The sequence below is a fragment of the Brachyhypopomus gauderio genome, chromosome 20 (genome assembly GCF_052324685.1).
Source record: "Brachyhypopomus gauderio isolate BG-103 chromosome 20, BGAUD_0.2, whole genome shotgun sequence".
NCBI classification, from domain to species: domain Eukaryota; kingdom Metazoa; phylum Chordata; class Actinopteri; order Gymnotiformes; family Hypopomidae; genus Brachyhypopomus; species Brachyhypopomus gauderio.
The window spans coordinates 4,678,054-4,704,134 of record NC_135230.1 but is presented as its reverse complement, the minus strand read 5'-3'; the positions used below and the strand labels follow the sequence as shown (position 1 = coordinate 4,704,134).

Here is a 26,081-nt window from a genome sequence, read left to right as displayed (position 1 = left end):
AGTATAAAATGTAAATAAATAAATAAATAACTTGCAGAAATGTTATCAGGCAAAATTTCTGACCAAAATACTTGATTTAGTGATTGAGGTTAGCACAACCCTTTGAGGTTATGTGTAAATCTGTGCATGTGTGTGTGTGTGTGTGTGTAAATGTTATTTGTCTATGGCTTTTACAACTGTTACAATGTTGCAATCACGGAAAGAGATATGGAGAAACAGATGTAGAAAACAGATGTAGCAATATCATACTTTCTGGTAACTTTGCAAGTGGTAAGCAAATATTGTGTGTGTGTGTGTGTGTGTGTTGTATGTCCATAATCCTCCCATGATATCTGCACTCACAGGAATTTACATAAGACATTGCACAATGCTGACACACATTGTTAGGAGGGAACAGAGGGTCAGGTTTAAAAGCGTGAAAGCGTGAACACTTGAGACAGGGTGAGAGAAACACGACAGGTGAGTTACTCTGTTACCTTTAATATTCACGTTCCAGACCCTTTACTTTTGTTCTGTGTAATTCTGAAGGTAGCTATGGTAACAAAATATACTTATAATAAGCGAACATGATGTCCAGACACACAACTCAATGACACACACAAAAACGCATCCTGGATTACAAACTGAACAATGATTGTGACAATAATGTGTGTTTATGTAACAGACCCACAGTCTTTCTTCATGTTAAATCTAATTAATCCTGTTGTTTACTTTGACAGTTATCCAGGTCCAGACTGTGAATCTCTGCTTAGAGTGAAATGACAGTAGGTCACACTGTAGTTTCATCTTTCTAACTATAGAAGTTACTCAATATTAAAATTGAAATGTAATATGTAAAACAATGTAATCCTAAATTTGCATATATATGTTCCTCTAGGCCGTCATACCGCCGTAGTTCGAGGCAGTTGCTCTGCCACAGCTCTCAATTTGGCAATAACAGTCTCATCAGCGCCAGATAAGGCAGAGATGTCTGCCACTTGCTCGATTAAACTTTCACACTAATCGAGTGTAAATTCATCATAAGGACTGGTCTGCTATCCTTTAGATTAATCTAATGAGCACTTTTACAGCCATGTAAAAAAAACATGTACTACTTAGCGTGATATAGTCCCGTCCTGATTGGCTGCCTGAGGTGGAAAGCTGTGGAGCACGAATGGCTGGTGAAAGTGGAGGGCTGTGGAATCTGATTGGCTGACTGTAGTGGGAGACCAGAAAAAAAACATCAAAATGTATGTGTAAATGAAATATGAATAGACATCTACCACATTGCAAATGTAAATGAAATTATTGCATTTGAATTTGAATTTTGAGCTCAAAGTTGCTTGTATGAGTGGAACATGTAAATGCAAACTTAAGATTACATTGCCATTTTGCATTTTACATTTAAATTTTAATATAGAGACTTCCATATCTAACTACATCATTTGCTTTGTGCTTTGTATTCTAAGAATTTTCTAAAACAAGGCTTTGTAGGGTGCAATTATATTCAACACAGGTTGTTGGTGCAGTTATATTGTGTGTTGGACATTGTGTCTCAGTCTGCCTGTATATCTCTCGACAGAACATGGTCTTTCTGGCTCTAGTGCTCCCCCTGCTGGTGGGAAGCACCCCTATTTCTCAGGATCTGTTTCCAACAGACTGCTCTGATGTCTATGCTAAAGGCCAAACGCTGAGTGCAGTGTACACCATTTACCCTGCAGGTGAAACACCTGTACAGGTGTACTGTGACATGGGCTGTGAGGGAAGCCAATCAGAGGATGGGAGATGGACGGTATGTTAGAATGTGTCTCTCTATTAGAGTAATTGTTGATCTCAGTGCACATCTGATACACGCATTAGAAAGTAATCACTAGAGGTGTCTTCAACTAAGGATTTTCATAGACGAATCTGATTCGTCAGATTTTCCCTTTAATCGACTAAGGGCGTACTCACACTAGGCACGGTTTGCTTGTTCCGTGCTGGGGCCCGGTTATCCCCCCTCCCCACTCCCCCTCTGGCCTGCACTCACACTGGCTTCAGCAACCCGGCCCGAGCACGCTTACGTCATCACAACGCCGCTATGCACAACACTATGGAGTTCACGATTCTATTTTTATTGTATTTTTGGAGTCGTTTTGGGAGTGCAGAAACACGGTGCAAGCACAGATTTATCGATAATTTAACACAACGATTGTCTGCTAATCACTTTGCCGCCATGACTGTTTAACGTGAGCATCGCATCACTGACGTCATGTTTGAGTTCCAGCGAAATGAACCAATCAGACGAGGCACCAAGCGGGCCCGGGCACGGATAGCGCTCACACTAGAAGCGAACCGTGCCCGAGTCCACATGAATCGTGCCCTGGCCCACCTCTTCAAGCGGGCCCGAGCACGGTTAACTGATCCGGGCACGGTTGGAGCGCTCACATTAGCCAAACGAACCGTGCTTCGGCAGGCAACCGTGCCCGGGCCCGGATCACAGAGCCTAGTGTGAGTACGCCCTGAGTACGCCCTAATAGTCGAATCAGGGTTTTTTTCCCTAGAGTGCCTTAAACGGGATCCCGTTCTCATTCAGGAATTTTTTCCACTTCAAAGGAAAAACCTAAAACACTCAGATAAATGAATAAACGTGGTAGGTTGGCTTTATTCAGCTTTTATTTATTTATTTATTTACTTATTTATTTTTTTTATGAAAACGTTAGAGAACATTAACAAAAAAAAAAGTCACAGTCAGTGCGCATATCAAACTTTGTGAGACAGGCACTATGTAAAATTTCAAAAATATTTTAAATAAAATATGCCTGCCTGAAAATATAAAAACAATTTGCCACACAACAGCAAAAAAATTATAAGTAAAGGTTCAAGTAACGGGGTTTAAAAAGCAAACAACAAAAAATGTTTATAGGCCTACTTGCCGAGACGCACCGCGACGAGACGAAACGAGACGACACGACGGAAACGACAAATGGCTGAACTGTTTTTTTTGTTTTTTTTCGCGTGTTCAGCTCCGCTCATTTGGATTGTGTAACTGCAGGGTGTGATTTATTAATGTGTAGTAAGGAAGAAGCCAAAGACATTTCATGTAACAACTAATGCTTAGCAGCATCCTTGGGCACCCCCATGCAGTCAGAATGGTACATTCGACTATGACGTTCATAGTCGACTAGGGGTCCTCCAATCGAATAGTTGAATCAGCGACTATTGCAGGTCACCCCTAGTAATCACCATTATGGGTAATTACTGACATTGACCGAATTAAGAGTAAGAGTTCACTGACAGGGATTATTGTTCATTTAAGAATTAAAGACTAACAATGCAAAAAATGGAAATTAAACGGTTATTATTGTTAAGAAAACAAAAACAGTGGAAAAAAATAAAACAAAACCAATTAAAAACTGTTGCGACGGGCATGAGAGTGCAAACAAAGAGGAAGAGATCGTGGCAGTCTTGGGAAAAGGAGGATTTAAGGAACTGCACCAACGCAAAACCAGTGACAAATCAACATGAAGGATACAATAACCAGCAGTCAACTGGTACAAAAACAAGACATATATAGACATACTGTATGTAGACAGACAAACAACAGGACAACATGAAATTCTGCCATTGCTGATGGGGGTGGCTGCCAGTGGGGCTCCATAGCGTGACAACTGTAATGCTCACTACAAAAGAAATGAAAAAATGAAATGCTAAACGCTAGCGCAGACACTTAGCGGAGTGTAACTGCTGTGTCTCTCCAACTGTAGCACAGTGCCAGTCTATGCTAATTATGCTAATTTAGCCTGTATTAAAACATCAAAAGTGCATGATATAGTCGACAATTTAGCAATTTGCATTCTTGCACCAGGGAAACTAAACCAACCATTAGATTACATTCTAAAATTATATTAGAGGTTTCTTCCAACAAGTTTTGACATTTTAGCATTTAGCATGGCCATCAAGAATTTGAGCATTAGTGGAAGCTATGACTGGTGATGATCCATGGTTAAAATGTATGACTAAAATAGAGTTAATAAAATTTTAATATCTCAACCCCAGGTGTTTCAGAGGAGAATGGATGGCAGTGTGAATTTCTATAGACCGTGGGAGCAATACAAGAACGGTTTTGGGAGTAAGATTGGTGAATACTGGCTGGGTAAGGACACCATTGTCATTCACTGGTATCTACACAGGAAGAGATAAGAAATTATAGTTATTAATTAGAGTGGCAGAGCATTAATGTATTGCCCTATATGCTTTGTGTAGTCAGAATAAATAATCTTTATTTAAAAATAATATTATTTATAATAATAAATAAATGAATCTCCAGTTAAACATCACTAAATTTGCTCTGGCAGGGAGGTATATGTTTAGCACCTCCCCAGGGACCAGAGTAAACCACACACAAACATATTTAAATTTGGATTTCAAATCTTTTTACCTGGTAGTAATACTTTCAAAACAATCTAACAAACAAATCAATACATCTTGTGTAAAAACAACACTTTAGATGAATTGATATGAATAGAAAATCTATGTGAAATGGAGCAATTTGGCCACATCGGGTAATGTCATTTATCTGTGTAACGAGGGGTTTGGGAAAAGATGTTGAGAGTGAACCGTAGTTTTGCTTAACAAGAATACATTTATTAATTAGCGCGTACTGCACTTTACACAAAGAACATTTTAACATACACGACAGGGAGTTGACGAGTTGACTCTAACAAAGACAACAGGCACAACATCAAAACACATTAAATACCTAAACATAAACAAGGAACCAGTGCAACATAACAAGACAAGTAACAGGTGCAGCGGATGAACACACAAACAGAACCACATCCTTAAACACACACACACACATTTACATTTACATTTATGGCATTTAGCAGGCACTCTTATCCAGAGCGACTTACAAAAGTGCTATGTAGTTGCTTGGAATCTCCACACACACACACACACACACACATACATCTGTACCATGACAGTCTGTTTACATTGTCACTTGTTTATTAAAATAATAAGAATGCGGAAAAGCACAACATATTTTAAGAAAGAGAGATCAGAGTACTGCCTCTTATGTATTGTATTTGTTTTTTCACATGACACTTCATTAAGAACCTTTATAACACATGTATGTCCTTCACCCTCAGGATTAGAGAATCTCTATCAGCTCACACACAAGAGGAAGTATGAGCTGAGAGTGGACCTGCAGGACTTTGAGGGAGTATCCGTGTATGCCCGATACTCCTCTTTCTCTGTGGAATCTGAAGCTGAAGGATACAAACTCCATGTTAGTGGCTTCATCAATGGAGGAGCAGGTGAGAGAGAGAGAGAGAGACTTGGAAATAGAGAAGGGGAGAGGGATTGAAGTGTACACATGTTGAATAGTGCAAAGGCGTAGTTACGGTCATGTGTTGTAGTGTAGGGTGTAGTATGATAATAGTGTATAGTACTCTGTAGAATGGTAATTGTATGTAGTAGATTAATGATGTTGTATTTTATCTTTGCACATGTAAAGTTCGTAAAGGTGTCTTTAAATGTAACTATGTTTGTATTAATGAGTTGTCTTTGTAACGATTTGATAAGTTTGTGAATATTGAAAACATGCCTGTACAGACAGTTTTGTTTGTGTTCAGGTGACTCCATGGCTACACACAATGAACAGAAGTTCTCCACCTTTGACAAAGACCAAGACTCTAATAAGGATGGGAACTGTGCTAGAACATACCTGGGGGCGTTTTGGTACAATGCCTGCCATCATGCCAACCCCAATGGGATTTATCTGTGGGGACGTGATGCTACCTATTTTGCTATTGGAAATGTGTGGCATCATTGGAAAGGATACGATACTGGTCTTAAGACCATCGTTATGAAGATCAGACCTGTGACTTAAGTCCATGTGACACACTGATTTAAATGGATTTTTGTATACCAGACATGTAAAGGAAGCTATCAGACATGGTGACACTTTATACCAGGGGTACTCAAATAGAAATGATGATGGGGCACATTTTATTTTTTCAATCACTGAAAGGGCCACTTGGGGGGGCGCTATTTGATTATGGGGGCTTTATACTGTTCAACTATACTGTCCAACTGTTCTAAAATAAAAGAGTTTCTTGCCAGTATTGGTGAAGGTGATGGTGGGTGTGATGGTGTTGGTGAGTATGATGGTGTTGGTGAGTGTGATGGTGAGTGTGTCAGTGTTGGTGATGGTGGGTGTGATGGTGTTGGTGATTGTCAGTGATGGTGGGTGTGATGGTGTTGGTGAGTGTGTCGGTGTTGGTGAGTGTGTCAGTGTTGGTGAGTGTGTCAGTGTTTGCCACTGACGTAATTTCCACCTGTACTCCAAAGGTGACCTTTACCAGTGTGAGACATAGGAATTTGCACATTTAGAAGCATTATCATTATTTTACATTTTTCCTATGTCACAGATTTTTGGTTTGCGCACTTTCAATTAAACCATCCTCTTTCCCTGAGACTTGGCGTGATTGCTTCCTTTTTAGTTGCTCACCCTGCCCGTCACAAATATACAAACCGTATTCCAAAAAAGTTGGGACACTAAACAAATTCTGAATAAAAACTGAATGCAATGATGTGGAGATGTCAATATTTTATTTGTAATAGAACACAGATGACAGATCAAAAGTTCAATCTGAGTAAATTTAACATTTTAAACATTTTGTAACAGTTGTCCACAATGGAAGTCTAAATCATCAGCCATTCTTGTGGATGGGTATCATGTCGGGGACCAAGTACAGTAATCATCACTATAGTGGTCATCACATCAGCATCACATTGCGTCTTTGATTTGATTCTTTCAAGCTCTGTTGCTCTTCTGCTGCTGGGTTCTTGTTACTACTAGAAGCTCACCCAGTTCACACTTGTCTCCTATGAACAGCAAGCCATGTGTGAAACCAGTTTGGGGTGAATCACCCCGTTACACAGGGAGGTCCCAACCTGTGCTCTGTCCTGCATGTCTTCTGTGTATAAACCTTCTTCTGGGTCTGAACTCTTCCATCACTGTGCTTGTGTCTTATTTGTCTGCTTCTCATTCATTTTACTGTATAATTCTGTCAAAAATGTAAAATAACAACAAAGTTTTACACAGGAACCATAACATGCTCATATCTGTGACAGAGCTGGCCTTCCCCTGATACAAGAATTTAGAAAATGTTTCCATATAACCTGTTGGGCGTTTGTCTCTAGGTCCCCCAAACCCTGGATTTATGCCAGCGTGATGGGGTGCAGCAGGGTGTGTACACAACATTTAAACAAAAAAGACGTTTAAGAAAATACAGGAAATGGCAAAACAAGATGCACAAGTACATGAGAAGCACATGAAGATATTTTAATACTAAATTGTTATATGACAGACGAAGGAAGTGCAAAGAGTAGGAAGCAACCATGCCACAGTGACATCGAAGCGGGTTCGGGAAACGAGACAGAAACCGTCTTAACGAAAATCCCAGGCAGGAAACTTCTATTATTCGGTCAATTGCAAAAACAACTGCTATAGCTCTCCAGCGTCTTCCCACTAACCTACTGAACCCACAGCGTGTGCAGCCGCCGCTCCTCCAGAGTCTGTTAAAGGAATTCGCTTGGTCCGTGGGGAGTAGTAGTCGCTACAACATAGTGCTAAATGGCCCTGTGACAGTCATTAAACCAGCTATGCATGAGTTTCTGCACATCATTCCAGAAATACTTGGACCAGCTCCAGCAGTCTGGTTGTGTGGGACATCACCCATACTGTACACCTCAGGGCCTGATAACAGGGATGACTCCTGTTGAGAGATGACTGACAGCTGATGTATGAGAAAACAAAGACATATGAGAAATAACTGATATATGATACATTATCACTTGACATGTGACTGCCTTTGTTTGAAGTGGAATCTGGGGCATAAAAATTCAATATGAATATGAATGAATTATAATGTTGATATGTTTGACCAGTTATCACTCAAGCCTGTAAGCATCAGCAGAGATGAGTTCTAGGTCAAAAAAACAATATAAATATGAATATTACCTGATCTGAAAAATGTTATTGTTTGAAATAAATGAACTAAGAAAGTAAATGTCTTCTCAATTCCTGTTCGGCTGGGATTAGTTTTACGTGGGAAGATGGAGTAGAGTAATTATTACCAGTGTTTTATATTGGAGTGTGGAGTAGAGTAATTATTACCAGTGTTTTATATGGGAATGTGGAGTAGAGTAATTATTACCAGTGTTTTATATGGGAAGGTGCAGTAATTATTACCAGTGTTTTATATGGGAAGGTGCAGTAATTATTACCAGTGTTTTATATGGAAAGGTGCAGTAATTATTACCAGTGTTTTACATGGAAATGTGTAATTATTACCAGGCATTTTAGTCCATTAGAATGTGCCAGGTCAGTCATGCGTGGACCCAGAATTTTGTGTGATGAGGTAATAAAATAATAGGGCTTATATTATAGGGTTTATATAATGTATTCATATGGTCAGTGGAGTTCAGTCATATAGTGTTATTAATGAATTCGTATAGCCAGTGGAGTTCAGTCATATGGTGTTATGAATGTATTCATATGGCCGGCAGAGTTCAGTCATATGGTGTTATTAATATATTCATATAGTCAGCAGAGTTCAATAATGTGGTGTTATAAATGTATTCCTTTCCACTGATGTATGCTGGTTTCTGTCACACTTCCTCATCGTCTTCTCCTCTTTTCCTCCTCCTCTCCTCCTCGTCTCCTCCAGGACTCCCTCATACATCCCCATCTCTCTTTGCAGACAAATGTTACTGTTGAGCTAACAGAACATGTTCTATGCTAATCAAAACACAAGATGTTTTACAGTAAAACAGGGAGACGTGTGTGATGGAGTACACTACACTACACAGCCTGTGCTTAGAGGATTGTGTTATTTCAAAATGTGTTTTTAGAGATTGAGAGTTTCGGAGATCTGAGAGTTCAGTGTTGTTTTTGAAGATGTTGTAAATAGTTACCTGTAAATAAAACCTCATTTTGTTATGGGAAGTGTTCATAACTGTACACTGTTCAACAAGTAACTTCTGTGCTGTCAATAAAATATTCTGCTCATCAAAACTAGTTTTCAGGCCTTTTTTGTTTATTTGTATAAAACGGCATCTGGTTAAACTGGCGCTGCATGTGTTTACTGCATTCCTAGTTAGAGAGGCTGGATCTGGTGGGGATTATGGACATGCTGTACTTACTTAGGACACAGTAATGGGCATGAGGAATGAGAACTGATGGCTGATGAGTGGTAAAATATGCTGAAGGTTTTAGTCCCGATGATGGAAGCAGCTCCCCTTGTCATTGTTGATCCCATCAAACGAGACAGGCGGTAAGGTGTGTGATCACTATGCAGTTTTTGTAAAACGTAAACGTCAAATTGTACCATATCTGAACTGTCTTGTCAAAGTGGGGGTGATGTGACTAGTTTTTTGTGCACTATATGATCATAGGGTGTCATTGTGGTGTGGTGGTTAGCACTGTCGCCTCACAGCAAGGCGGTCTGGGTTCGATTCTCGGACTGGGCTGCTCTGTGTGGAGTTTGCATGTTCTACCTGTGCCTGCGTGGGTTTCCTCCAGGTACTCCGGTTTCCTTCCATGGTCCAAAGACATGCGTGTTAGGTTGATTGATCACTCTAAATTGCCCGTAGGTGTGTGCGTGTGTGTTGGCCATGCGGTGGACTGGCGACCTGCCCATGGTGTACCCTACCTTTGCCTGGAGATGCTGGGATTGGCTCCAGCCCCCTGTGGGATTAAGTGGTACAGATAATGGATGGTTTTGTTATTCTGATTTTATTTTCTTGCCAACTTTATTACATTTTTATATGGATGTCTGTATGAGCTTTGAGGCTATTTAGCATACAGATTAACTCAGTTGCGAATGTTCTGCTGTTGGCAATAAAATCAGAGCAGGAAGCCAACCAGATCCTGCAAAGTCTTTGAGCACAAAACTGCAAAAGACACACATCACTACACCGGGATGTCTGGCTTTGCTAGTCAATCAGTTCCAGTTGCAGTCTGTTGGGGCACTTGACATATTGGCGTAAATGGATTTTCGAAGAGATGTAATTTCATTCTTCAAATCATGAAAATCCACAAATCTTGAATTTAAATGATCCTTCAAGGGCCCCAGAAGTTGGATCATTCTTGCTTTGGGGAAGGAGCTAGCTTAGCTGCTGGTCCTGACGTAGAACTGTACGCCATGGGAAGTGGACAAGCTGCACCTTTCCCACCTGCTGAATGAAGAGTTGCAGTTTTGCTTGGAATGCTGTTATGTCCACATACACATGCAAAATCAACTTGTGTTTCCCGTGTACTTTGGTGTTGAGTTAATTCAGATGTGACATGATGTTGCATAAAATCGCCAAACCCCACAACCACGAGGGGTCATTCAGCTGAGGCACTTGCTTTGATTTCACGGGCCGCCCAATGGAGCATGGTTTCCCTTTTGAGTCTTGGTCCTCCCGAGGTTTCTTCCTAATCCCCACCCTATAGGGAGTTTTTCCTCACCACTATCGCCTTTGGCTTGCTCATTAGGGATCTGGACCCATACGATTGTAAAGCTGCTTTGTGACAACATGTGTTGTGAAAAGCGCTATATAAATAAATTTGACTTTGACTTTGACTCAAATAAACTATGACATATGTAGAGCATATTTTTTCCCCATTTCTGGGAACTAACAACTGTTAAAGATTAAAGATGCTCCATTTGTAAACAATCATTTATTAGTTATTTGGCTTCTCTGTGGCATGGAAAATAAATAAAAACATATTGGCAAAAATTCACAAACACATATATTATATATGCATTTATTTTCTTTATTGAACCATAAACTGGTTTTATTGAAGCATATATTTTTGTTGTGTTTGTTGTAACACAAAGTGACTTGTAATGTAGGTGAGTGAATGAGGGACGAGATGATGAATCACATGCAGAGGATTATGAATCTCTGCAAAAGGCCAAGTGTGCTGTTCAAGACTGAATTCCCTTAGAGATGATCTGACTCTAAGAGATAAACTGACTCTTGAGGAGATGATCTGACTTGAGCAGATTATCTGTCTCTTGTGGAGATTATCTGACTCTTGAGGAGATGATCTGACTCTTGAGAAGTTGATTTGACTCTAACAGATTACTGGACTTGAATACATGAGATTCTGTAATATATTTGATGTGCATTTCCAGGTTTCTTTTATATGCTGCAGTCCACGATGGTGTCATCTATGGCGATGATCCACAGGTGCCCGAGATCATAGGAAACGTGTTTGACCTTCTTCATGTATGGGATCTGCCGCCACTCAGTGCCTGCTGGGTTGCATGGAGAGATGCCCTCTCTGCCAGACAAGAACAGCCCATTATGCAACATAACGAGACTATTCTTCATATTTTGCGTGTATTTAATTAAACATTTTAAAACAATGTAGATATGTTAATCTTGATATATGAATGTGTCCTTAAGTTTCTAACCGTGTTCAGAAAATATAATAAAAGTTAAGTTAAAAGTACCTGTAATAGATATCTCCAAGGGAATCAACCCCATACACCTCTCCATCAGTAGAAACTTCAATCATGGAAAGAGATCCAGGCACAAGCTCCCAATTCATAGATCCAGCACAAGCTGTTGGACTCACTCCCTGACAGAAATCAGAGCAGACAGAACACCGAATAGAGGGAGGAGACAGGGGCGGTGAATGTATACAGAACACAGACTGGGGGAGGAGTCAGGGGTGGTGATTGTATACAGAACACAGACTGGGGGAGGAGTCAGGGGTGGTGAATGTATACAGAACACAGACTGGGGGAGGAGTCTGGATAGGCTGGCCACCATGACACGTACAAGGTGACAATGAACATTCAACCATTTTCAGTCAAGAAATAAAACAATTTAGTGTCTACACATATAGAGCTTATATGAAAAAAACAGTAAAAATAGAAACAGGTCAAAACACAAAAGAAAGAATTACAGAATTATAGTTCAGTATGAGATTAACTGTAACATTCCACAATAATCAGTCCTTACCCCACCTTCATAATGTAAATGAGCTGACTCCTTTACCTTCATAATATAGATGTTGTCTTGGCTGTTGACTCCCCAGCAGCTGTGAAGTCCACAGCTGTAGTATTTTAGCTTCCCTGGGATTTGTACCCATGAGCCAGAATCACCTGACTTATACTCAATGGCTTCATACCCATTAAGGCAGAAGATGTCATCACCCATGTTAACACCAGCTACGAACAACATGCCCCCTGCGTCGATCTGGCTCAGCTGACCTTGAAATCGGAGAAAAAGTAGGAATATTGTAGGAGTACACATTGGTCCAGTTTTAGATACATTCAATGACTACAAAAAGTACAAACTTGGAGCTATATATTACATGTTGAATTCCACTCCAACATGCATAGACCAACCTACCTGGAACAGTTACCCAGTCTGCATTCACAAGCTTGTAGGTCACATTTTTTGAGTCGACTCCCCAGATGCCACTGGGACCCACAGTGACATGGTCCAGGGCTCCTGATAATGCTATCCAGTAGATTCCATAAAGAGTGTAGACTTCATTATTTGAGTTCACTCCAAACACCTGGCCGTTCCCGGCATCAATCTGCTTTAAAATTCCTGGCATCTCTCTACAGTTTTGAGCTGTAAATCAACGTGGTGGTGCACCATGAGATGGGAATGGATAACAGGGAATGGATGAGTGTCTGTTAATCAAATAATGCACACTCACCCTGACTGGTAATCCAGATGTGCAGGAGCACAGTGAGGACAGCTGTTCCCTTCATGGTCTGTGTTGTTCTTCCACTAGTGAAGTTCTGACACAGGGAGATGTTGTATTTAAACGTTGTGGTGCTTAGGGCCATACCTGTCACGTAGGGCTACGCCCCCTCTCCTAGCTGTCACTCCAGTTTCCCTTGTTCCCTCGTGTCTGTGTTGTTCTTGCCCGTTGATCCCGCCCTGCTTGTCTGTTGCCCTGGTTTCCCATTGTCTTCCACGCCCATGTCATCAGTGTTGTCACCTGGTCCTTGTCTAGTTTCCTGTATATTAGTCCCTGTGTCTCCCATGTCTGGATCGGTCATTTTGTTCATCCTGTTCATTGTGATTACTGCCGTTTGTAAGTTTGCGCTTTTGTGTTATCCGTCGTCCGTGTGTTTTGTCTGTCCTTCCTTAGTTAGCCTGCCTTGTTGTGTTCCTTGTCTGTTAGTGTGCCTGTGTACATTTCATGTCCGGATTGCCCTCCCATTATGACCCGTGCCCGGTATTTCAACTCTGCTTTTGGAATTCTATTTAATAAATCTCGCTCTCCTCAGCGTTTGTGTCCGCATCCCTGTTCTGCCTCACGCAGTATGTTACAATACCATATCTTTATACAAATAACTGGTTGGTTTACGCCAAACTCTCTGCTAACTCTTTAGTTCAGACACATGTAAAACATGGGCGTGGTTTTTAACGAGGGAATTTCTGACATTACATAGCGAACACAGCATAAAGAAAAATGCAAAATATTCAGGTGCAACATTTTCACCTCATGATTACACTGGACGTGATGTCTTTTTTTAGGATTTTCCCCAACTGGTTCAGTTGTGGGGAAAACTGGACAAGGGAAAATGTCTTCTTCAAGTAATGAAAACATCATGAACAACTCATAAATGTAAGGATGGGGGTTGCCAGAGGCAGCAGAAAATTCTGAGTGAATTCGTCACTCCACTGCTGCGCTCCCTTCACTGGCTTCCCGTGGCTGCTCACATACAGTTAAAAATTCTGATGCTTGCCTACAAAGCCAAAAATGGACCAGCTCCTTCATACCTTATGGCAATGGTCAAGAGTCGATCCGCACCTTGAGCCCTTCGCACTTCAAGTACGGCTCGGCTTGACCCGCCATCCCTCAAGATTCATGGAAGACACGCGACAAGATGCTTCTCTGTCCTGGCTCCCAGATGGTGGAATGAACTTCCACTGGCTATCCGAACAGCGAACTCTCTCGCGGTTTTCAAACGCAGACTGAAGACCCATCTCTTTGTAAAGCACTTATAAGCACTAATCTACTAATCTATACTCATTGGTATAAATTGTAATTGCACTTTATCTCTGGGAACACTTGATAATTATTGCACTCATACTGCATGTAGTCTTGTAGGTATTTCCGTCTTGCTAGGTATTGCTCTGCAGGGGGCAGAGGTTCATGTGGAGACGTCTCCCCATGCCACTCCCTGCAGCGGACCTCATTGCGGTGTTGACCCCCAACTGCTATCTTTTCTCCGTAGCCATATCCAGAAACTCGCCTTTTCTGCCTCTTCGGCCAACTCCTTCGTTGCCCTCTTCAGGCTTGCTCCAGTCATTCCAGCAGTGTGGAGGTGTCGGACTGCAGACCCCACTGCAAAGCCCCTACACCTGACCTCCACAGGTTGAATGATCGCAGCCCAGCCTCCACCTTTGTACTCCTGCGCCAGATCCCTGTAATTGGACTGCTTGAGTTCATGTGCTACTGGTATTCCTTCCTCCCAAGGCACGGTCACTCCAATGATGAGGACTTTCTTGGCGGCCGTAAACCACATTACGATGTCAGGTCTTTGCATCATCTGAGTTATCTCAGTTGGAAAAATGAGCTTTTTGTCGACATGCATTTCCCAGCTCTATCAAGTCAGGAGAGATAAGACAGAAGACAGCAGCACTCCCTGTTTTGCCTGGGATACCACCTTGATGATGTAGTGGTCCTGCACCACTTGGGAGACCTCTTCCACTACCATAGCCTTCCTCTGTTCCCTTGTGGCTTTGGACCACAACTGGATTGATTGCCAGCCTAACCCTGCCCTGCAGATTCAACTGACAAACTTTCCAACTCAAAGAATAACCAGAAGGAAACATGAAGAGAGAGGGGGAGAAATTGTGCAAAAGATACAAGAAGAGGGAAAGTCTCAAGATGAAAAGGAAGGACAAGAGCCTCTTTAGAAAGGCAGCTGAGCATACGTGACTCCTTTGGTTTGACTGGCACATTGGTCTGGCACTGGAGTCAATCCTTACAATAAAACATCCTTATCACTTCTCAAACATTCTTATTGTTTATCAAACGTAAAGACTAAATGTTTTGGAGGGTAAGACAATTCAACAGACAATCTGTAGAACACATTTTGATAAACATGCCATAAGCAATGAGAAATGTGATTATGATGTGCATAAGTGACAAGAGGATGTGGAGATTGAACAGTTTTGAGAATTTCAATTCTGATCTGTTAAACTGACCCTGTATGTGCTTATTGCATTCCTAGCTATGGAGGCTGGGTCTGGTGGGGATTACTGACATGCTGTACATACTTAGGACACAGTACATACTTATTTTGAAAAATGAAAGTTCCCAGTTAGGTGCTTTGATTAGTGTTATATTATTGTTATGTATTCATATGGTCAGTGGAGTTCAGACTGTCAGGGTTGGACCCAGGTGCGTTCCTCCGGTCGCCACAAGGAGGAGCCCGCGAGCTAGGCCTGGGGGCAATCAGACGCAATAGGCTACAGGTGTTTGCAGCCTACTTAGTGCGAGCAACTTCAGCAGCCCATTGCTGAAGTTGTTTGTTGTCGTTACACTCACAGCCCAACCCATTGTTCTCTCGCTGTTATTTCTCTCTGCGCTTCATTCGCCTGCTTTCAGTTTTTCTCCCTGAGTGTTATCAGTCTTTCTCTCTCTTCTGTCTTCTTCTCTGCTGTTTCTCTTTTCCTCTGTTCTATGTTGGTTTGTCTGCCAGTGTTCTGGTTGACAGACCGACAGGTATCCCAGGTAGAAGTTCTAGGTCTTGTACCTAAGCTTCATATCCCCTCCCTCGTCTCTTATTTACTTTTAGACACGTTGAGCTGTTCTCCGTGTGTTTTTGGTTCTCCTCCGTTCTTTCGTTGTATTGACGCGTTGATTATTATCCGCGTGTTTTCTGTTTACTTACCTGGTTTGGTTACGTCGAGATTCCTCCGTAGCGTTGAGCTGTTTTTCCCTTTTGGGTTTTTGTTTTAGTTTTCCCGCTATCGTGGAGGTTTCTGTTTTTCCGTTTTTGGCATTTTCTTTTGAGGTCTTTTTGTTTTGGTTTTTCCGCATCCGCGGAGGTTTCCGTTTGCCGGTTTTGGCATTTATTAGTTGTGGGTTTGCACTTGAGTCCTACACACCTCAAAACCAGCGCGGTGCCACGTTACACAGACAACGGTAAACGTATATATAAGCACTTAATATAAGCACAAAATAAGCACTTACATTAATTAAATTACATAATTAAATGATACTTATATAATTATATATGACTAATTTAGTAGATGTTGACTTAATACTGGAAGTCATTTTATTTTCTTAATAAATCACTGAAACGTCCACAGTGATAAATGACCCAGTGACTGACTGGCATCTAATTAAACCAGCTATGCATGAGTTTCTGCACATCATTCCAGAAATACTTGGACCAGCTCCAGCAGTCTGGATGTGTGGGAAATCACTCATACTGTACACCTCAGGGCCTGATAACAGAGATGACTCCTGTTGAGAGATGACTGACAGCTGATGTGTGAGAAAACATGACAGACAACAATGACATATAGAAGAAATTACATAAAACATAAAAAGAACCACTGTACAAAGGGTAAAGGGCAGCTCATGATTCTGTTCATGGTGATTCTACTTGTGGTGATTCTGCTCATGATTATTCCAGGTCTGTGCTTCTTTGGTATTGTTTTGTATTGTATTTCTGCTGTCTCATATTTGACTGATTGATTTTGTCTCTGTTTCTTGCTTTCTCTTCAACACATAAATATCTTCTGTCCTTGTGTACATTAAATCAGTACACAGCACACAATAGTACATTCTATTCTATCACTTTTGGCCCAGTAGATCTCCATAGCTGGGTCAGAAGGAGGCACTAGTTCATTATCTTGTTGAATGATGAAGTTCTTATATGGTGATGGACATCTCAGATACACTATATTGCAAGAAGTATTTGCTCACCCATCCAAATTATCAGAATCAGGTGTTCCAATCACTTCTATGGGCAGAGGTCTATAAAATGAAGCACCTAGGCATGCAGACTGTTCTTACATACATTTATGAAAGAATGGGTCGCGCTCAGGAGCTCAGGGAATTTCAGTGTGGAACTGTGATAGGATGGCACCTGTGCAACAAATCCAGTCATGAAATTTCCTCGCTCCTAAATATTCCACAGTCAACTGTCAGCTGTATTATAAGAAATTGTAAGTGTTTGGGAACGACAGCAACTTGGCCAGCAGATGCTGAAGAGCAAGAGGTCAACAACTTTCTGCAGAGTGCAATCACTACAGACATCCAATCTTCATGTGGACTTCATATTAGCTCAAGAACAGTGCACATAGAGCTTGATGGTATGGGTTTCCATGGTTGAGCAAGCCATACATCACCAAGTGCAATGCAAAGTGTCAGATGCAGTGGTGTAAAGCACACCGCCACTGGACTCTAGAGCAGTGGAGGTGCGTTCTCTGGAGATACGAATCACATTTCTCCATCTGGCAATCTCATGGTCAAGTTTGGGTGTGGTGGTTTCCAGGAGAACGGTACTTGTCTGAGTGCATTTTGCCAAGTGTAAAGTTTGATGGAGGGGGGATTATGGTGTGGAGTTGTTTTTCAGGAACTGGTCTTGGCCCCTTAGTTCCAGTGAATGGAACACTAATTTTATCCCTATGGATTAGGAATGGGATGTCATTTAAGCTCATATGTGAGTCAAGGAAGGTGAGCGAATACTTTTGGCAAATAGTGTAGGTGTTGCCGTACATTCACACACATTACAATCTCATTGCCAAGGACAATGATGTTTTGATTAGCTTTTCAAAATATGTTTATCAAACCGTAATAAACAATAACTATTTATCTTAATTTAGCCAACTTAGAACCTCTTTAGATCTTCTTATACCACCAACATCTGAAGTGGATGTGTTATTCAAATGTTTATCAACTACATCCAAACATTGAACTGAATATAGTGGTGGACATTTTGCTCTGAGGTTGTGAAGATAGACATGTGCGTGTGAGTGCATAATTAGTGAAGCTGGAATGTAAAAAATGCTGTTTCAACCTGAGCAGTGAGTCTTTGACATGAAAGCCTATTTAAATTTCAGGCCAAAATACCACATATAAAACATTGAATCACTGTTATTCTCACCGCTGAATGAGAGAACATCCGTATAGTACAAGAAACTGTGGACTAGACAGCACAGGTGAGTGTCTATTACACCAGTGCAAAACTTATTAATTAAATAACATCTAGCCAGTGTGAATTTCGCAGGGAAATATACTGTAATATTTACTACTACAGGTAAGAAGAAAATGTGTGTTTCAACCCCCCCAAAACTTTTTTTTTTACCTTTCTGGGGTGTCCAAGTCTTAATTAGGAGGGTCAGACACCTCAGAGCATCTATAAGTCTATAAACATGACAATTGATCTTCTGGATAATAATTGATCAAGTGCTGATGATGACAACAGATGTATTAAATCAAATACATTTTAAACTTACTTTCAAAATGTTTGAGTGATTTGAAAAAATAATGCAAAAGACACAACATTTTACTAGAATTTGTTCATCTGCAGTTTCCTCAGAAAATATATATAAATATATTACTACCAGACAGAATTAATACAGAATTAATAGAAATATTATTACCAGGAGTTAATAGAAAACTGAAATATTATCACCAGGTCGATTTAACAGGGAGAAAAGAAATATTGTTTGAAGAGAAAATATTGAACTTTTATGTTTAATTGTCTTAGAAGAGTTTACATATAATTCAATAAGCAAGCAGTCTTTATTATAAAGCGATTTTATTATAATATAGTTCTATATTTATAATAGTTGCATATCTTCCTCATTTTGTTACAGACCTGGTGGGTTTCTTGTATTTCCCACAAATCAAGATTATTGATTATTGTTGCTGCTACTATAAGCTTAATAATTGTCTTACTAGAATTTAACAATTTCAGAAAGAATATAATTTCATTTTTGGAGAGTAATTTATTATATTAATATATAATTAATTATTAGAAAATTAATATGATTGGTATCTTCCTTAGTTTACAGAAGACAGTCATTACAGATATGGTGAGTTTGTATAATTTCTCTCATTTAAGTCAAGATTATATGTTGTCAGAAAACCTCTTTTTCTAAATCTCTTTGATCTTCTCAGTGGCTGCTGCTGTGTCTAGTGCTCCCCCTGGTGGTGCAGTCTGCTCCTGTCAGTGAAATAGCCCTGCCACTGGATTGCAATGACATTTTCAATGCATTTAGTTGCTCAAACAAAGGAAACTGCACCATCAGCAGTGGAATGTACACCATCTACCCAGCAGGACTTGATAATCCAATGCAGGTGTACTGTGATATGTCATGCAGAGGGGTCGATTCCAGCAACACCAAGTGGACTGTGAGTGGAATCATTCAAAACTGAATGATTGAACATTAAACACTGAATGACTAAACATTATGTAATGCCGGGGGCACCAGGGAGCGATAAGGCAGACACAAACGCTGAGAGTAGCGAGATTTATTAAAGGGTATTACAAAATCAGGGTTATATAAACAGGCATGGGTCAAATCCATAGGAGTCCACAAAATGAACAAAATCCACATAAAGACATAATGAACGCAAAGAACAAACCATAGATATTTTCAAGATGCGAAAACAAGAGAGGATGTACGAGGAAATGACATAACAAAACACTGAGTTAATATAGACCAGACTAAACACTCAACACCATAATACGATAACGAGGAGGGACTAGAACACGCACATGGCTACATAAAAGAAATACGTGAGTAACAGGTGCGGGAGGGGCTAACTGAATGACCAAACATTAAACAGTGCAGGGTGACTGAGCACGTTCTGTTTCACTGTGATGGTATTATTAGATGCTATTTTACTATCATATATACTAGAGAGATAACAAGTTTGGTGAGGCTTCACTAAATTATTTCTTATTCTGTGTTTGATGTGCTCAATTCCACCTCAGGTGATTCAGCAGAGGTTTGATGGCAGTGTGAATTTCTACAGGCCATGGGCAGAATACCAGAAAGGCTTTGGGAATGCAAGTGGAGAATTCTGGCTTGGTGAGAAAAATACTCTGGGATTATGTGGTAAAGTACTCTGGGATTGTGTGGTAAAATTCAGAAAGAAAAACGTTTCACTGTTGGGTCATCTAGAGTGTCAATTCTGTTAACAACTTCTGAAGACTGAAAAATGTCATCTTGAACTGCTACTGATGCAAAACAAAGTGTCAGCCATCAATAATAACAAACAACAAAAAAAGCAAAAAAAAAAAAGCTAAATAAAATAAAAAAGATAATTAAAAAAGCTTGCAGTATTAAATGATTAAATTATTACTGTATTTTTTTTTGTTCTCAAAATGATCTTTTTCATTTAAAGTGATTTTTTATTTGGTTTCCTGTTGTCATGGGAACACAGGACTCCAGAGACCTACAATGAACATGCTGTAATGTGTGATGGGCGATGAAAGTGCAAAAATAATAGAAGCAATCACGGCAGTCTCAGGGCAGAATGTAGTTTTAATAAAGACAATGTACGTGTGACGTGCCAGGCTGAGGAAAGATGCGGAGATGTGTTCTCAAACATGCACTTAGCGTCTGTAGCGTGACGGATCCACCACGTCCCCTCAGCAGTGCGACAAGCAGCAGCAGCACAAAAAACACAACAAATGGGCGGGAGAGCAGGAACGAGGCTCTGGTCTCCAACAGATTTGAAAGGATAAAAATCTAAACATTGTATTTTTCTACTGCTACAGCAAACCTGAAACAATTAAATAATTCAACAATGAAATAATCCCCTGTCCTGTTTTAAGATAAGATAGCCTTTTATTATCCCACATGGGGAAATTGTGGTGTTACAGCAGCTTAGAGAGCATACAAAAAAAAGAGTTAGAAAAAAATGACTTCGCAGTTTAAAGAATATTGCACAAAGTTCCGATAAATTATAATGGGTTACGAAAAAAGAAGAAAAACAGTTTTACAGAAAAAATCAGTATAGTAGAGACAACAGTATCACATGAAAATGCGCCAGTCCAAATTATCTTGTTGTTCGTAATTTTTTGTTTGCTTATTTGGCCCATATGGCAGGACTGGACAACATCTACCTGATTACAAATCTGGAGAGGTATGAGTTGAGGGTGGACATGATGGATTTTGAAGGAGGCCACTCCTATGCTCAGTACTCTGCATTCTTCATTGACTCTGAGGTCAACAGCTACCAGCTGCATGTTAGTGGCTACATCGATGGAGGAGCAGGTGAGGGAAACACCAAACAGTCAGCCATGGCCTGGTGGTTAGGGAACTGGTCTTGTGACTGGAGGGTCGTGGGTTCGATTCCCAGACCTGAGGCCATGACTGAGGTGCCCCTGAGAAAGGCCCTTAACCCTCAATTGCTCACTTGTATAAAAAAATGAGATAAAAATGTAAGTCGCTCTGGATAAGGGCGTCTGGCAAATACCGTAAATGTAACATCTCAGTAGTTTGTTGTACCTTTGGGTATTTTTTATCAGTGACATATGTGCACAAACATTAGCGTTACAACACAGATTTACCAAATTACCGAGTCAAAGGAAAAGGTGTGCAGATTTCATGTTTTGGAAAATTATCCTGCTGTACAAATTGTCCTGTTTCTCTGGATGCCTTATGTACTGTACTTCCCCGCAAATTATTCCACAATATTCCTTTCTGAAAGTCTTGTGCTGCTGGAAAAATAAACTAAAATATTGTTAAAGTCATGCACTAAAAAGTATATATGATGTATTCTCCAGGAGATTCTTTGTCCTACCTGATGGGGAAACCATTTGCAACCTACGACCAAAATCCCTATGGTAGCTGTGCTGATCAGATGTTTGGAGGATTTTGGTACTACTGCTGGTGGTATGAGGGCATTTCCAATCCCAATGGCCTCTACTACTGGAATAAAATGCCAGGATCAAACACATATAATGGGATTATGTGGAGTTCCTGGAAAGGTTTCTACTACTCCTTGAAGAGCATACAGATGAAGATTCGACGAGTGTCACTAGCAGATATTACAGTCTAACGTTTAATACTCAAACTGAAACTTGCAGGGAAACTTAATTAATATATTAACATAGGTTAATCTGATGTTTCAGCATACTGACAATTTTAAGGGTTTGTGCAGTTTGTGCAGTGGCCATTTTGTGCAAATTTTTAAACAATTTGTACAAATACACATTTAACACTAGTTATCTCAAGGTATACATATAGCAAAATGATCATTCAAGGCTGAAACTGAAGTAGACAGTTGGGCCAACATATTGATTCACCTCAAGGTTTATATTTCCACAATTTTCGGTTCTATTTGAGAGCCTGTAATACAGAGGAAAATATCCAAAAAATCAGTTTTGATTTTGGGGATTTAAAGTGTGTAAATGTACACTGGTGATGTAAAATCTGTCATGCTCTGCTTTTTCTGATTCAACAGAGTGTTGTCTGACAAAATAAACAATATTGAGCATATACATGGAAGTACTGAAGAGTGCCACAGTATTGTTCACAAGGTTCACGAGGTGCCCAAGGCCTCTCCAAAGTGCCACGCCTTTATTCAAACGTGCCACATCCTTATCCAAGACGTTGGCCACTATAGTGGTATACTATGCTACATTATAAGGGCATGCAACATTTTTTTTTACTAAAACAAAATAATAGTGTTGGACATCTTACAGAAAGTTAATTACCTATAGCTTCTATTATTAATTGGCCAAAATATGATATAGCTTCCAAGAGGCTAGCTAAGTTAACCATGCCAAGAGGCTAAAACAATGGTGAGGAAAATACTACAGTACTTAAATGTTCTAATACTGCTTATATTGTAATACTTAGTATCAGGGCTCTCAAGTCTCACGCATTGAGCGTGTGACACACGCATTTGACCGTCTTCACACGCTCACACGCCACACTTCTGATTTCACATGGCGAGAAAAAAAATCTAGTTTATTTACCTCCGATCCATATCTATGTCGCCCTCCACTGGCGATCGATCGCGATATACAAACCCCCACCCCGCTCAACAACTTACGTTCGCCCCCCCCCGCTCAACAACTCACATTCGCCACCCCCCCCCCCCCCGCTCAACGCTTAACGTTTGCCACCCCCCCATCAACAACTCTCACACTCTGACATGAATCCAAAACTTGAGAGCCCTGCATAGTATGCAGTCTCTTATATACTCACAAACGCAACTGCGTCCTTCGTAGCTCTTAGCCATTCTTAGCCAACTTTGTTTATCGTTCTACCCAAACAACTCGACATACTCCAGCTAAACTAAAACTTTTTTTTCTATGAAGTCCAAAAGTGTATGCAATCAAAATATTCACTAACAAAATAATCTACTACTGATTCAGTTTCGCCAAACAGAGTCAATCACGTGTGCTCTGGAGAGCTTATCTTAGTTTAGCTTTGTTTAGCTTAGCATGTTTACAACCAATATGACTTGTTGTGTTGCACATGTCATTCACAAAGACAAGCAATCACGAATCACGGCAAGTGAGGTGTTAATCTTTTCAGCTTCGACTGAGCTATTGGCTAGAACAGCCATCAATCACTTCGAAGGCGTCAGCTTGTCGCTTTTGCAGTTTCTTGTTTGTCATTCTCAGCAAAGGAGAGGATTACGCGTTTATATAAGATGTCGTGAACAAGCAAATATAGGTATTTACTAGTGATGGGCAAATGAAGCAAAGAAGCTTTCCAACCCTTTGCTTTGCAAAAAGGTTCATTACTCGAGGCTTCATTCATCACTCACTAGTGACATCTGCTGGTGAAACTGTAACAGCCTCGTCATTCAGTTGGATCATACTTTCAAAAAGTTTCCATCAAACTCATGTTTAGTAACAGGAGAATCAATTAAATCATACTTAATTGTCATGATTTGTAGCCAATCTAATCCTTGACCATTAGTGGTTGTGTTGGGTTTTCTTGTATGTCATGAATGTATTTGACAATGAAGATATGTTGTACTTTACTATATTGGGAATTGAGTGATTGTTTAGGCAGACTGAATATTTTGAGTTAGAAACTGATAAAAAAAAAAAAACCACAGAATGTGTTTAAAATATTTGCTTCTTGGGGGTTCTAGATCTGGTTTGGCAGTCATGGCCTAGTGGTTAGGGAACTGGTCTTGTAACCGGAGGGTCGTGGGTTCAATCCCCAGACCTGAGGCCATGACTGAGGTGCCACCTAACCCTCAATTGCTCACTTATATAAAAATGAGATAAAATGTAAGTCGCTCTGGATAAGGGCATCTACCAAATGTAAAATATTTTTAATATTACAAATAAGGTTTGCCTCTTCCAATGGTTTTTAGTCTGTTTTTGATGTGTGAATCTGATGTACATCCTGATCAAACAAAAAGAATTTAGAACGTTGCAGATTTTAAATTTAACCACCTACTACAACCCACGAAGCAACAGGGTTCATAGCACTTTTATTTAGAAAAACGATACGCAAAATGAAGCAATGACGTGGCCGATGTAATGCGAGGCCTCGTTTGTTGCTGATCACGTGATTTTGCTCAATATGACACAAGCTCCGAAGCGGGGCTTCATCGGACACACCCCCTACATGTGCAATCCTTAAGTGTGTGCCAGATCTTCACGTGATGTCCGAGACTTACATAAAATATTTAAACATGTTTCATTCTAGCGAACGTTAATATTACTTTTTTGTGCAACGTTTCTACAAAATTCGTAATATAATAGACACAAAACATATTTGGCTGCATTTATAATTTAAATTAAGTTTACAAACTCCAATTTTAAGTAAAATCTTTTTTATTTAATGAGCAATTCGAACTGGAGTCAATAATTGTTTTTTACAGTGCAGCAAAGGTGAGTGTAGTGTCAGGGCTGGACCCAGGGTGGTTCAGGTGAGTCTGGTGTCAGGGCTGGACCCAGGGTGGTTCAGGTGAGTCTGGTGTCAGGGCTGGACCCAAGGTGGTTCAGGTGAGTCTGGTGTCAGGGTTGGACCCAGGGTGGTTCAGGTGAGTGTAGTGTCGGGGCTGGACCCAGGGTAGTGCCTCCTGCTGGGGGAGCCCACCAACCAGATCTAGGCAGAGCTCCGCAATCAGCATTGATCATCTACAGCTGTCTTCCTCTTTAGTATCTCGCTACTGAATCATTAAACTCTCATGCTGCGCTTTTGTCAGCCGTTTTCTCACTGCCTCGAGTAATGTTCGTATGGTGTCTTGTCACCAGTCTCTCCTTCCCTTTCTTACCCTGTTTGTTTGAGTACTTCACTCCTGCACCGCTTCCTGGTCTCTCTCAAGTTTTCCTTCGCTGTTATTTCTCTTGTCTGGTTTGGGTTTCGTTTGGGAGTTTTTTGAGTTAGTTGCGGCGTCTGCCTGCTAGCCAGTTACTTCCTGTGGCGTGTTTTGGTTCGTTTTTGGTTTACGTTTATTTCTTCCTTGTTGCGCGTTGTGTTTTCCGCGTCTGTTGAGTTTCTTAGTTTCATTTATTCTCCCGTGTTGTTACTACCTTCGAGATTTCATTCACGCGTGGATTTTTCCGCGTTGTCTGTGTCGTTTGTTCTCCCCTGCTTTTTCTACGGTTGAGTTTCCTTATTTTGTTGCGTTGATTTATAACGAGTTTTGCTTGCCTATTTCCCCCGTTTTTCACAAGGGTATACGTCGAGACACTGGGAGACTCTCTCACCATGGCTCTTAAACATTGAGACACTGTATACGATACCCTGTTCAGTGCTGGACTGGCGAGCAATTCCAGCTGCAGTGTTGGACCCATGGAGATTATCTGCATTATTCCTCTTGCATTTGTCTTTTGCAAAGTCAGTGAAAACTGGAAAGTTGGCCTGCCAGTTAGTTAGTCTGGTGCTAATTTCCTTAATTATCTGACACACGTGAATAACTTGCAGGTATCTGAAAGTGTTCTTTAATTTTGATGTGTTTTTCAGTTTTATCATTTGAGTTTGTTGTGCTTTAGAATATATACAGTCTATGAAAAGCTTGTGGCATTTGGTGTGATATGAAAGCATTCATGAGTTAGAGCTGTGTATGTATTAAAAAAAAAAAACTAAATGTCAGTTTTGGGATGGAGACCATGGGTTGTAAA

General features: G+C 40.4%; 3 protein-coding genes across 3 annotated transcripts; 2 read left to right on the top strand and 1 right to left on the bottom strand.

Annotated features, from left to right (window-relative positions):
* The first annotated feature begins 350 nt into the window (after positions 1-350).
* LOC143484248 (microfibril-associated glycoprotein 4-like) lies at positions 351-6,440 on the top strand. The gene is made up of 6 exons (XM_076982878.1): positions 351-459; positions 720-764; positions 1,562-1,771; positions 4,018-4,114; positions 5,112-5,279; positions 5,598-6,440. The coding sequence occupies exons 2-6, from the start codon at positions 759-761 to the stop codon at positions 5,852-5,854; spliced, it is 738 nt and encodes a 245-aa protein (XP_076838993.1). The 5' UTR covers positions 351-459; positions 720-758; the 3' UTR covers positions 5,855-6,440.
* Positions 6,441-10,844: 4,404 nt separating this feature from the next.
* LOC143484247 (fish-egg lectin-like) lies at positions 10,845-16,057 on the bottom strand. The gene is made up of 6 exons (XM_076982877.1): positions 15,900-16,057; positions 12,701-12,785; positions 12,385-12,612; positions 12,028-12,242; positions 11,478-11,605; positions 10,845-11,305 (listed from the first exon to the last, which is right to left on the bottom strand). The coding sequence occupies exons 2-6, from the start codon at positions 12,753-12,755 to the stop codon at positions 11,164-11,166; spliced, it is 768 nt and encodes a 255-aa protein (XP_076838992.1). The 5' UTR covers positions 12,756-12,785; positions 15,900-16,057; the 3' UTR covers positions 10,845-11,163.
* Positions 16,058-18,136: 2,079 nt separating this feature from the next.
* On the top strand, positions 18,137-22,385 carry LOC143484246 (microfibril-associated glycoprotein 4-like). The gene is made up of 6 exons (XM_076982876.1): positions 18,137-18,180; positions 19,032-19,059; positions 19,145-19,378; positions 19,965-20,061; positions 21,085-21,252; positions 21,765-22,385. Exons 2-6 carry the CDS (start codon positions 19,057-19,059, stop codon positions 22,037-22,039), a joined length of 777 nt encoding a protein of 258 aa, XP_076838991.1. The 5' UTR covers positions 18,137-18,180; positions 19,032-19,056; the 3' UTR covers positions 22,040-22,385.
* The last annotated feature ends 3,696 nt before the right edge of the window (positions 22,386-26,081 follow it).